At 35.7% G+C, this 13,844-nt stretch overlaps 1 protein-coding gene and 1 long non-coding RNA gene across 2 annotated transcripts in view; one reads left to right on the top strand and one right to left on the bottom strand.

Moving 5' to 3' along the window:
• Positions 1–780: 780 nt before the first annotated feature.
• Positions 781–3,957, top strand: LOC306658599. Its single transcript, XR_013763100.1, has 3 exons — positions 781–885; positions 1,149–1,222; positions 2,822–3,957. It is a non-coding gene; the product is annotated as an uncharacterized lncRNA (long non-coding RNA).
• A 5,889-nt stretch (positions 3,958–9,846) lies between these two features.
• The window catches only part of SLC4A10 (solute carrier family 4 member 10), a 307,725-nt gene continuing 303,727 nt past the window's right edge, over positions 9,847–13,844 (bottom strand). The window contains 1 exon segment of the mRNA XM_079131852.1: positions 9,847–11,919. Within this exon segment, the coding sequence (XP_078987978.1) occupies positions 11,853–11,919 (67 nt within the window). The 3' untranslated portion in view covers positions 9,847–11,852.

Genomic DNA, 13,844 nt, shown 5'->3' with positions numbered 1-13,844 from the left:
TGGCCGGTTCTCTGCTTCAAAGACTTTTCATCCGAAACCTTCTCGTTCTAGGAAGCCCTAACTGACTCAAGTCACGAAGCCTCTTCAAAAAACTGATCTTCCAGGTTTTTGTCCTATTTCCCTAGCTGGCTTAGAAATGACTTGAACTAATAGCAGCATTTCCTCCAATATAAAGAATGAAGCAGACAACACCCACTGATTTTCCAAGGCCGTACTTGATCTTTTTCACCCCTTTCCCCTCCCATATGTTACATTTGTCTAGGTTTTAAACATCTGTTCCCAAGAGGTAATGTTACTTTTCATTCAGAACCTAGCAATGTGGACCAAAGTTCACATGACATATTGCAGAGTATGTTTAGTTGCAATGCTATGTACAGGCTCTTTGAAATGTAGCATGTATGGCACCATGTGACACATGGTTGCCATGGTAATACACTTTTTGGCTGAACTACAGCAGAAGCCCATGGAACATACATTGCTAATATGAGGCTTTGCCCCTGTGCTAATGCATAGGACACAGCCAATCTGGGATCTGGGACTCAAGGGGTTTTGCATGCAGCCTGGGTGGCAGGTGCCCTCTTCCTGCATGTGCAGGGAAGACGTAGCATCTCCCTTTCCAGTCCTGTCTCCCAGGCACAGGGCCATGCTGTGCATTCTGCCATGCATGGAGACAGCATTTGCTTGAATATCGGTTTGCTATATTTTGTATCAAAGGGGGCCCCAGCTGAAAACATTTTATTTTGTAACTGAAGTGAAAAATCAGTTTATGGCAGATCCTTTTTTGAATAATGACATTCTTTTTCCCAATTCAGAATTCAACAGTCATGAGCAGAGCTGAAAATTTTAAACAAGTTGAGTACCTCCTTATTCATGGAACAGCAGATGGTGAGTTTCAGTTAATTAGACTTTTTAGTATCACAGACAGGTTTGCAATTTCACTACTGACAAAACAAAAGCATGAGGGTGCAAGACTGTTACATTTACTTCAATAAAACAGTGTTGCTTTCCACAACTCACTTGTCTTGGGCTAAATGGGATGCTGAGTCCTAGAACTTTAAACAGTCCCTTTCTTCTGTGCCTTTCCTACCTTTGGTATCAGAAACTAGAGGGGCTATTAGCTACTTGATGTTTCCCTTCTCTCCCTGCAGATAACGTTCACTTTCAGCAGTCAGCGCAAATCTCCAAAGCCCTGGTGGATGCTGGAGTGGATTTCCAGGCAATGGTACAGCAAAACTTTGTACAAGGGGAGCAAATTGGTTGGTGGGATCTAGCTTCTCTTTGGAAGCTTTTTCCCCAAAGACTTCCCAGGAGTCAGGGACAGAATAGAGTTTTTATTTTTCCCATGTGAAGTCAGAGAAGTAATATGCTTGAGTCATACATAGAATGATGTTCAATGGTATTAGAGAGTGTGGGGTTGCAAAGCATAATATTGCATATCCTGGGAGTGTCAAAACACTGCTCTCCTGTTCATGTGATTGTTCAGTCTCTCCCTGTTTGATTCAAAAGTAATCACTTACTCAGTAAATGTGTGGCAGAGTAATTCTAAAGTGAAACCAGCATGATAATAGCTCAGCTCAAATATGAAATCCATTTCTGTCTAGTATGTATTACTAGCCTTTGTAACAACAGTAGGATATTAATAATCAGCATGCTCAGATTTTATGATTGCTATGTTATCTTTTGTTGGAACAGCCACAGACAATAAACAATGAGGCTTGTTTTACAAAGTCAGAAATGGCTAGAGCTGTTGTTGCCCATACAGAGGATGTTTCTAGGTGTTTAGTTAAATTCATTTTCCACATTAGAGATTTTCAAATTAAGAATAAATACACACACACATACATACATACATATACATACATATCTATACTAAATAATTTGAGTAAAATGCAGTAATTTAATTTCCCAAAATTATTCACAGTAAAATGCAGCTTCGACATCTATTGTAAAGAGAAAAAAGATAGCTTTCCTAATACAGATGATTTTCTCTGTGCTTAGTTCAAATGGTGCCTACTGTATAGGAATGGGACAGTTGTGGGAAAAACTGGCAAATTCTCCTGGGAGGTTGAGCTTTATTTTTCCACTATTCAAAGCAAAACTCATGGTACTTAAAGCAGCTTTTGGGAGTTAACTTTTATGTCTCCAAAATGTATGTTTGCCTAGCAATGACTTCCCCAATTATTTGATGTTATAAGCTGATAATTTTTTGCCTCAGGTCAGAAACTCTTCTACATAAATATTAGACATAGATTTTTTTTAAAGTCCATAGTGATATCTAAGTGTTTGCAAATAACACATTTGACTTTTGACTTCATTTTTATTAAACATATAGTTGTAATATTGAAATAGATTTGAGCAATATATATTAGGAAAATTGCCTTTTAAAATCTCATTTATTTTAATAATGTGTAGAGAGATCTAACACTTGATAACACATAAAATAGGTGGGCTTAATGAGTAAACCTGCCTGCATGGTGTGGTTCTAAGAGTCCTTTGAGTCAAATTTGAAAGTGGGTTTGGATGTTTTAATTAGAATTTACATTTGCTTAAAATCTATTTAGTGAAACGAAATGCACAGTCGATTTTCTCAGCACCTATTAAAGAAGATCAGCAACTTCTGCAGGACAGAACAACATGCCTTGTAAAAGTTCTGGAGAAAAAATTAGACAGTCCTTATGATCATAATTCAGTTTATAAACTATTTCATACATCAAAACTCCCTGTTTTCTACCGTGTAAGCTCTGAGAGCACATTTGATTTTTTTTTTTTTTTTTTTAGGACAGATGACTTCCTAATTCTCGCCTTTCCTTCCTCTCTCTAGTGGTATACTGACGAAGACCATGGAATTGCTAGCAGCACAGCACACCAGCATATATATACCCACATGAGCCATTTCATAAAACAATGCTTCTCTTACCTTAGCACCTCAAAACAGCATGCCATTTATAGCTTATTAAAAAAATATTTTTCTCATTATCTCAAAACTGCACTGTTAAGATGATAATCTTTAAAAAATGCACCTAAAATGAAGAAATTAAGGTTACCTGTGTTTCCAAATTTCATACCTATGATCATAAGTAGGGACTTCTGTCTTCATGACAGATTATTAACTTACAAAATTGGATTGTGCAGTCTGGTTTTTATTTATCACTTAAAATCATTTCCATGTCAGCTGCTGAACAACAAATATAAATTATTTTTATGAGAGCTTTACATAGTTCCTCTGGGCAGCATTTTAATTTTTTCAGACTAGACTAGTCCAAATCTTGTTCTTTTCTCTAAAGGTCTGACAAGATGTGGGCAATGATGTCACTAGTCCAGGAACAAGAGTAGAGGGAATTGAGAGAGCTAGCAGGGCATGGCTCGAAACCCAGGTCAAGCACGCCAACCCCACAGGCTACTGTCAGCTCCCCTCAGAGAAGAGCTGTTCGCAGCCAGACTGGCACAGTTTTCTGAGAAAGACTATTCAAACAGTCTCAGGAAATCATATATGCAAAGCACTGACTTCTAAGTAAAACCACAGCAGTTGAATAGACTCCAAAGAAATGCAAGGGAAACTGCCAGCAATGTAAGGCCCCCAGGTGCCAGTTATGGCTATAGGTGCTAGGAAAACACAGCAAGGGTGATGGGAAAGCATTGTAAATGTGCTTTAAAAAAAAAAGGACTGATGTTTCCTAGGGAAGAGAGGCAGCTTGGATCTGAGATGTGAACACATCAGCTTGCCCTGTTAAAAGTTGAAAATATTTGTATCTCAAATTCTAACATGAAGGAGTCCTTGCATCCATTTTTCTTGTTTCATTTCTTTCAGCATTTTAATTGAGAAAAATATTTTAATTTCCTCGGATTCATTTTTTTAAATGGAAAATAAATTAGAACATTGTGTGTTATTATTATTCCCATTCTATGTACTATGGAATTTCTCCTGGTAATTTAATAAATGCACCTTCATTTTTCAGAGGTCATGAGTTGTGTTTGGTATCAGACCTAGATCACACTGGCATATGGACACATTTGTCCAGAAAGGCTCATGTTTATTTTGTTAACAATCCTGGACTATCTTGTAAATGTAAAGAGAGCTCAGAGTTGAAAAAAATTATATACATAGGAATGTGTTAAATTAAACATCTCATATAGTTTTAATTAATACATATAATTTAATTTAATACATATAAAATTTGTTATCACCAGGCATGGAGTCACATGCCTGTAATCCCAGCAGCTCTGGAGGTTATGGTAGGAATATAGCAGGTTCAAGGCCAGCCTCAGCAACCTAGCGAGGCCCTAAGCAACTCAGCAAGACTCTGTCTCAAAATAAAAATTAAAAAGGACTGGGGATGTGGTTTAGTAGTTAAGCACTCCTGGTTTCAATCCCTGGTACAAAACAAACAAACAAACAAAAAATGTTATCAATACATGTAGCTTTTGAGAAATCAATTTAAGATCATATTGGTCATTTATATAATATATAACTTATAATTTTATTCTATGGAACTATGATGAGGCTCACCCATTATAAAACAAATATTAACAATATGACCATACTAGTTCTGATAACCCAATAAAAGTGAAAAAAAAGGCAAGTTATCAGTTAAGTATATGATCAATTTTTTTTGGTTGATAGAACTCTTATAATGAAAGTGTAGAATTAAGATACTGAATTTGATCTAGCAATGTCTATATAACTGAGAAAACATTCTTTTCTACTTCAATTATTTGTAAAACAGCCTCATTAAAAAAAAAAACACTTTACGAATTTAAACTCAGCTTTAGATCAATTTGCTAGATAAAGTTATCATGGAATGAGCTATAGCATAAAAACCTAAAATGGAAAAAGTCTATCAATTCAACATGAGATTGGTGAGTCATGCATATGAATAGACAGGATTTGAAATCCACCTTCAACTATATTTTCAGAGTGTGCTCTCAAGTTGCTTCACCTTATCTCCTAAATCCCACTCATCCCTTGGAACCATAAACCAACATTTGAACCTGCAGGTTTCTTGTTATTATTCTATTTCTTAACATAGCTCAATCATCGTGAGTAGCAATCATTGCAGAATTCTATACCAAGGAAGAGCAGTGACATAGGTTCACACCCTGCACAGCATTAAGTCATAAAAGCAAACTAAATAGAAGTTCTCCTCTTATCTTAATTGAAGTTATACATTATATGAGTTATTAATATCTAAATCAAATATTGTGATATTTGTACAATATCAAAATTATATGAATTTATTGTTCTCTTCATTTCTAAGCATGTTGAATATTTTTTTCTTGAGTCCAGAGTTAATTAAGAAAAAAAGTCACAGCACATATTTTTCAGGCACAGGGAGCTATGGATGGTAATGACGTGAATAATTCAAAGCAGTTTTTATTTGACCCTCATAGGGTAAGTTTTACACTCTAGTAAGAGTTTTAAATTTGCCTATTGGAAAAGGACGATAAGGAAATCGACACATTTGACACATTTAACCTGAAGATAAGTGTGAAACACAGGAACTAGTCATACCACTAAAGATATGCAGACTTGTCTCCGGTTGACGGTTGCAGGCTCTGCATGGTGGTGAATGACTAAGACTCCTTTCACAAACAGCCTGTGAGAGTACACCAGAGTCCAGGGGTGCATGCACCAAAAGGAGGGAGAAATGGTTCACATCCCATCTGTAGATACAGGCTTGTTTTTAGTTTCTATCAAAACTTTTAGAAAATCACTTTAAAAATATTTTTGAACATTTTTATTGGCAACTTGGCTAAAAATAATTTCATATCTTTATGCTTTCTTAATAGAAGGCAGAGAACATAATTCAACGCACTCTTGATGACTCAGAGCCACCACCATGAAGATCAATCATCACATCAGGCTGTATGATATCTGAGTGTTTTGTTTCCTTTCATATTCACAGGCTATCAGTTCCACCTTTGGCATTTGCTGCTTTTTCTCTAAGTCAACGTGAGAATATGGATTTATAAGACTACTAGATTTGTACAATATTTAAGATTCAATCAATTTACACCAAAAACATACCAAAACACAAGCATGGCTTTTTCCATAAAACAAGAGGATTTTGTGTTTATAACATTTATTTTAGCAGTGTCCAAAAATCTTTTTCAGTGCATCCTTAGTGACCTGGAGTATGTATTCAGGATGTTTCTGGGATACAGATGATTGAGAATGAGAAAGAAATAAGGGATATAAAGTGTAATGTCACTCACTGTCCAATAAGAAAAGCTCAGAGCATGGTATTAATAAGATCAATGTTGTGTTAGTAGGAATTTATCTTCTCTGCACATCATCTTTCTGTACAACATTAACATTTAATCCCAAGAACTTAAAACAATAGGAATAACTTTCTTACTGCTATTGAGAAGGGTGTCTTTTTCTGGTGCTTAAAGGCTTTGAACTTCAACAAAATCAAAGTTCTTATTCTACATAGCCTATTCTACAAGTATTTCAAATTACTGAAAGAGTATATATTAGTATGGTAAGGTGTGCGATCATTTGACAACCCAAACCCTTCATTACAGTCATCTTTTTGTATCCACAGGGGATTGGTTTCAGATTCTCCCATGGATACTGGTTCCAGACTCAGAGGATATTCAAAATACCTCATAAAAAATGACATAGCATTTACATAGAACCTAGGCATATTTTCCTATATACTTTAAATCATCTCTAGATATGTATAATACCTAATACAGGATAAATGTTATGCAAATAGTTATTACATTTTTAATGGAACAGTGACAAGAAAACTACGACTGTGCCTGTTGAACATAGACACAAATTTTTTCACAAATAGTGTTCATTTTCAGATGGTTGAATCCACAAGATGTGGAACCTGAGGATTAGGAGGACCACCTGTACTTCTTAAAGCCTCTTTATCCAAAGTCATGACCTTTGTGACTAATGAGGGGGAAAAAAAAGGATTTCACTGGGTAAGTTTGCTTACCAATGATAACTACAGAGAAATAGGTGGTGAAGAAAATGTAGCATATTTAAAAGAAAAATTATTCATCTTAACCTGATAATACCTGATAATAAAAGAGGTGAGTCCCATCTCACCTCCTGCTGGACGCAAAGTACCCTGCAGCCAAGGTCAGATGGACCAGGGTTAGATTATCAGTGCCACTGATGACTAGCGGGAAACATTAAACATAAACACTTAGCCTTTTTCAACTCCAGCACTGACATACCTACCTCAAACAATTGTGCTTGTTGTGATTTACATATCTGCAATGCCTAGCACTCTCTTTACATGTTCTTCTTACTCCTAAGTGACATCTATTTACTGCTTCTTCCACCTTGATAACCTCATGGATTGCACAGGTTTTTGCCTTGGGTTTCTATATCCTTGAGCACTGGACTCATGAAGTTGCTTAATAAGCAAAGCTTTTGTTCTGATACATGTCAGTAAGAATCCATTTTGTTTTTTTAAACTGAGCAGAAACATAGAGGGGTAAAACACCACTGCTACCTTCAAGGAGCTTAAAAACAAACTGAAGAAATAAGTCACACAGCAGAAACCACATGACCCCACAAATACCAACAGTGTAGAAGGCCTAGAACAAAGCTAAGTGCAGAGTAAGAATAGATGAGATTGGTGGACAGAGGAAGGTGGTTCTGGACTCTGGTGAGGCAGCCATTGAGTGAACTTCATATCACACTTAGAATTATTTAAATTGTCTCAGGCTTCCTGTGCTTTATATCATGCTTTTCAAAACATTTTTTTTTCAAATACAAATCTGTGTGTGTACATACATGTATAAAATCTCCATGTATAAATTAAGCTCTACATAGAAGATATCCTAACAAAGTAGTGTGTCTGGACTAACTTGTTAAGAACCCAAGGAGCCCATTTGGTTTCAATACTAATAGAAATTTAGAGGCTACTCACGGAGAGTTTTGTTTGATCATTTGAGAAGCAGGATCCCTAAGAAAATGATTCCATTCTTTCCCTACTATGTACTCTACTGTGCTGTCAGATTAACCTTTTCAAAAACTCAGGTCTTTCCATTACTAAAAGCTCTTAATGGATAAAGTTCAAGTATCCCAAAATAGAATTTAACATCATTTAAATGTCTCTGATGTATGTTTTTATCCTTTTTTACAAGTCTCACTATCTTCCTAACATTGTACCATCCTGGTTCCAAGTACACTATACATTAATGATGTCAGGATCTAGTTACTGCTACCTATCTTTACTCTTTGATTTTTATTTCAATATTGACATGGGGCTGAGAATCTCTGCAGTTCCTAAGTAAACTTCCTTCCCCATTTCCATCCTAATTCATGTGCTAGCTCTTCTATAACACTAGTCAAACCCTGGTCTTTCAAATTCCATCCTTGAGTTACACACCACTTTAATCATACCACCAAAACAGTGCAAAATCATGTTCTATTATAGCTACATACTCAACCCTAAACCTCAGAAGCAAAGGTCATAGTCCCGTTTCAAAGTTCCAGAACAAAGGATAGTGCTCAATACACTGACACTGTATTGCTACATCATGCACAACCAAAGAAATGAAAAGTTGTACTCCATTTGTGTACAATGCATTCTGCTGTCATGTATAACTAAATAGAACAAACGATGAAAAAATAAAAATTTTTAAAAAGGAATTGTATTGGAGGGACAGCTGGCTGCAGCTTTTTGTGTAGGGCATCTAAATAAGATCTCTAAAGTAGGATCAGTAATCCTTGATTACTAGTCCTTTGACTTGAACTAACCTCCAAGTAGATATTTGGAGACTTGTCTTATTACTGAAATTACTTTCATAAATCCTACAAGTGGTTGTAATCTCAAACATTACACTATATAAATATATGAGAAACATATTGAACAAACTGGAGAGCAATCATACATGATAATAAAATAGTTAAGTGCTCAGGAGTAAACAGGCTAAAGTTAAACAGAAACAGAGGTAGGTCAGTGCAGATAGGAAGCAGAATAAACCACACTTTTAAGAGCCTAGAAAAATCCAAACATGCCTTGGCAGGGTCTTTTTCAGACTATGGGTCTAAACTATTCCAAAAAGACATTCCAGCTTCAGTTAGGAAAGACTTCCCAATACTGTATGCTGTTTAGCAGCAGCAATTACAAGGTAAACTCAATAGTCAAGAGAGAAATACTAGCAGGTTAGAGTTCCGAATGCAGTGATCTCCACAGCACACTCCCAGATGGCTACAAAAGATTAGTGGTCCTATTTGACCTTTATAACAAATTGAAGGGAAACAAATTTCAGGAAACTCTTTCCCCATGGGTATTCAAAACAGGAGTTAAGGAGTTCCAATATGGGAAATTCTGCTAATGATCTTGGAGGCTTTTGCTAGATAGCAATGTCATTTGTACCCAAGACATTGTACTCCAGGAAATGAGAAAATACATTCTTATAATAGTTCTCATTGTTCAAATTGTTTGACTACTCTTGACATATTTATGTCATCAAGGTTTCTTACATTAGGGGATGTCTAAATTTAAATATTATATTAAAACAAATAAAATGTTCTACCTGGACCATGTGTGGTGGCACATTCCTGTAATTCCAGTACCTCTGCAGGTGAAGCAGAAGGATCACAAGTTCAAAGCCAGCCTCAGCAACTTAGCTAAGCCCTAAGCAACTTAGTGTGACCCTGTCTTGAAATAAAAAATGAAATAAAATAAGGGATGGGGATGCAGCTCAGTGGTTAAGCGCCCCCAGGTTCAATCCTTGGTACCAAAAAAAAAAAAAAAGAAAGAATGAAAGAAAGAAAAAGAAAAGAAAAAAGTTCTACATTGATTTACTGATTAATATGAAAGAAAACACAGACAGAACACATTGCATCATAATTTAAAATATGCAAGGAAATTAGTTAGGATAAATATTTATTTCCACATAACATTTTTTGAAAAACAATATCCTAGTCACATTTACACGTTACTTAAACTTTGCAATAAATTACATTCAAGATATTCGGTAATTCTGACCAGGAATCTGAAATTAAGAGTAAATATATAACACTACATTTTTCTTATGTTTTATATGATTTCAAAATATTAGGATTAACATACAGATAGCATTAAAATTCACACAGGAACAAAATGACTATAAAAATACTCAGAAATACAGAATTTCATTGAATATGATTCAAATCAGTGATCACATGAAGGTTTTAATTCACTGTGATCATTTTTAACCAGTTAGTAATATAGTAAAACACTAGGAGACTGCTTTTGGGACTGACTGACTAAATCATAAAATAATGGAAATGTTTACAATGTATATCAGTATTATAAAATACAAAAGGCAACCCATTTGGAACAGAAAGTTTCTGTATTTTTTCTTCAGCATTTATAAATACAAACTTTATAAACTGCAAATTCTTCTTCCCATAATTTTTTGACTCATGTTCCATTTTAAAAAATGACTCCTTCAAGGACTGTGAAGAAAATGTTTTCAGAAGATATCAAAATGTAGACTCTATTAGAGGATTTGTTGCTTTTTTTTCCCCCTTATTAGCTTAATCACAAAGAGGATTTTTTTTTCCACTTTTGATGTGCATTTACACACAGAGTACATGATTAATAATATATAAAGCCAGGGGGCTCTGAAATATTGTAAAATTGGATATTGAAATATTTTAAGTGTGATGGTCACTCATCTAGGAAACAAGAGTACTATGAAATTTAATTTTTATTAATTTCATATTCATCCAAAATGAAATTAAATATTACATTTTCGTAATGCTCAAAATCCTTAACTTTCCTTCCTCTTGCATAATCTTATTAAAGGTAGATTATTTCATATGGACTGAAATATCAACAGAACCTTGTCAAACAGAATCTGAAATTTTCATTTAGAAGATTGATTTTCCACAACATGCATTTAATTAAAAAGTGGAAAAGAGCTTTGCAGGAAAAAAATTACAATCAGAGACCTGTTGGTCTCCATAAGAACATGATTCAGGACCAACATTAAGCAGTACACAACCATTAGGTGCAGAATAACTGTACAGGTGTGGAATTTCATGTACAATAATTTATCTTGTGTTATTCCACAAGTATGTACTTAATAGGTTTATTTGGAAAACATCTGTTGTCAAAGGGAGAGAAATTTAACAGCACATTTCTGATAAACATTTAAATTGAAACTCCCACAAAACTCTTCAAGTTTTTCTAAAGCATTTCATACAAGCCTAGTATTGGATCATGTATTCACAACTTGAATTTTAAGCAAATACTAGTTGACTCATTGCATTAGTTTCTGATTGTTTTTAACAAGCTGTGAACAGGTTATAGATATTTTTTTTTCAAATGACTTTAAGTTTTGGTTATATATAAATTCTTAAGTATTAAATATATCATTAAATCAAGGAAGTGCATAAATATTGTTATTAAAAATGCTTTCAAACTAACTTTTTGATTGGAGTTCGTTTTTTTTCTTTTTTGAAATAAGTCACTAATGCTAATCTATAAAAATAAAAAGAAGTAAGACTACCTTTCAAAATTCTTCAGAATGAAATTATCAGGCATCTTCAGGTTACTAAAATAGGAAAATACAAACTAAGCAAATATGACTTATCTCTTTAAGAAAGCTATTGCTCTCATAAAGCTGACAATGAGGATTCAGAGTTTACAAATGTCAAACATACAGCAAGGAACACACAGGGATTCTTGCATTGGCTATTGTATCTGCTCACAAGTTTGTCTCACTGTTCAGAAGGTTAAACACAGAAATGAAACAAGTATTGCACTACTTACAGTATGAAGGTGGATTGGGGATGAGAAACAGAATTTACAATACATGATCAAAGCGATTTTATTAATAATTGTGACACTCTTCTCATATATGTAAAAAATAAATTGAAGATCAAGTCATAGACAAGTCTCCCTGTCAACACCTTTCCCTGAGTCAGCTTTCTTCTCTTTTCGGCTTTCAATGCTACAGGGGAAAAGAAGGAGAAATTTATTACTGCAATCTAGCATGACTATGTTGAGATTTACTTGCTTCACACACAAAACCCATCAACGCCCCCAGCAACACAAGAGCCCTTATGCATTGCTCTTTCATGCCGCGAAGCATAGATAGACAGCAATAATTAAAATCCTCTGCACTCATTGAGATAGAAACCAAGAACTGCAGAGAGGGGGAAATTCAAAAACAGACATTAAAAACAAAAACCAGACATTTTAAAAGAATTCTAAAGCATGCAAGATTAATAACATGGTCCACATTTAGGAAAATGAATCCTTGATGATTGTTGAAAATGCCAGTCATGCCCCATTTAAAGATAGCACTAACACTAGTAAATGACACAAACAGGATGCTGCCAGAGATATTTCTGGACTCTGTGCAAATGGCCCCTTCTTTGGGCATGAACTAGATCTTGATCTTTGGTGAGGACTAGGTCTCAGTCAGGTAAGACTGACCTATCTCCCTGGACTGTGAGTGAGTCACCTTGCACTCTGCTCTCCAGTTGCTTGTGCCATCTTTACAAACAAACCTTCAACTTTTACACTGGAGGAATGATCCTTTACTTCACTTCTTCTAGAATGAACTTATTCCAGAATGGCTTCTGTTTAATCTCATCTTCTAATCAACTTTACTGATGGTCAAGGTGGTAATGTGATTCTATCATTTTGGTCTGTTTGACCAATATTTTTCCATTGTACACTTTTCCTACTTTTCCAATGAAGTGTTCATGGAAAATTCCAATAATGTGCTCACATACACGAAACTCACACTGAGAGTGCATGCTTCCAGGAAGGCGGAATGCTCATACCCCAGTACTTCCAGTATATAGCAAAGGCCTCAGAGTGGGGGGCATCTCCGTGCCCCTCCCCACTGATGACACTAAGGATAATCTACAACCAGTCTCTGAAGCCCTGGATTGGAAGAATCCACACCATTTTACTGATAACTTCAACCCTTAATATAAATCTATGAAAGTGTTGAGGGGAGGACACTTGGTTTTATAACCCTTCTGCAAGTTATAATCAAACTTTGTATTTCTATGGGTCTTCCTATGCAGCTTTCTCAGTGGTCAATAACTTAGACACATTCTAAGAGTGTGTTTTAAAAATTGTTTTTCCTCCAATTCAAGCTAGAAACAGCCCTTCTCAGTTGTCACCACCACCCGGCACCATCAGGTAAGAAGTGCCGGAGCTTCTGCCATCTGTGGCACGCTGCCAGCGCTCAGAGCTGGTGTGAGCGAGTGTCTATGGCACCCGGGTTTATGCCTGCCACACTTCTCAGCACATACTCCTTACAGGTCAGAGCAAAGCAACTTTTTTCCCTTTTCTTTTCTCTTTCCATGAGAAGAGATGACAGTGTGCACATGATGTGTTGAGAGTCTTAACTCTGTATTTTTAACTCCTCTATCTGTATGACTCACTTTCTTCTACTTTAAGTTTCTTTTATATGACAAGTGTCTGCTATCCTGCTTTCCAAATTAACTTTTTCTTGGGCTTTACCTGGCTCCCAGTTTCTTCTGTCAAGCAAAGCTATGCAAGCAGGTCGAACGGGCAGTGCAGGGAGGCCTGGGTTTAGAGTTGGAAGATCTGGGTTCAGTTTCCAGAAGCTAAGAATGAGCTGTATGACCCTGGCACAGTTATTTAATCTCTCTGAAACTCAGTCTCTTCATCTATAAATTGGAGTTTTGTACCAGATGGCCTCTAATTTCTCCTGTAGCTCAATTCCAGAATACTGACACTGGTATTTCCATTTCCAATGGACTCTACCTTTTGAAAGATTTAACAGGAAATTGTGAAGGACAGAGATGTACTGGCTTCTACCCCTGCACAATTCCTATGCATATAATACTTTGGAACACAGGAGGCGTTCCATGACCTTTTGATAATTAAAGG

This window comes from Sciurus vulgaris (genome assembly GCF_902686455.1).
Source record: "Sciurus vulgaris genome assembly, chromosome: 3".
Lineage (NCBI taxonomy): Eukaryota > Metazoa > Chordata > Mammalia > Rodentia > Sciuridae > Sciurus > Sciurus vulgaris.
This window is presented reverse-complemented; position numbering and strand designations above follow the sequence as displayed.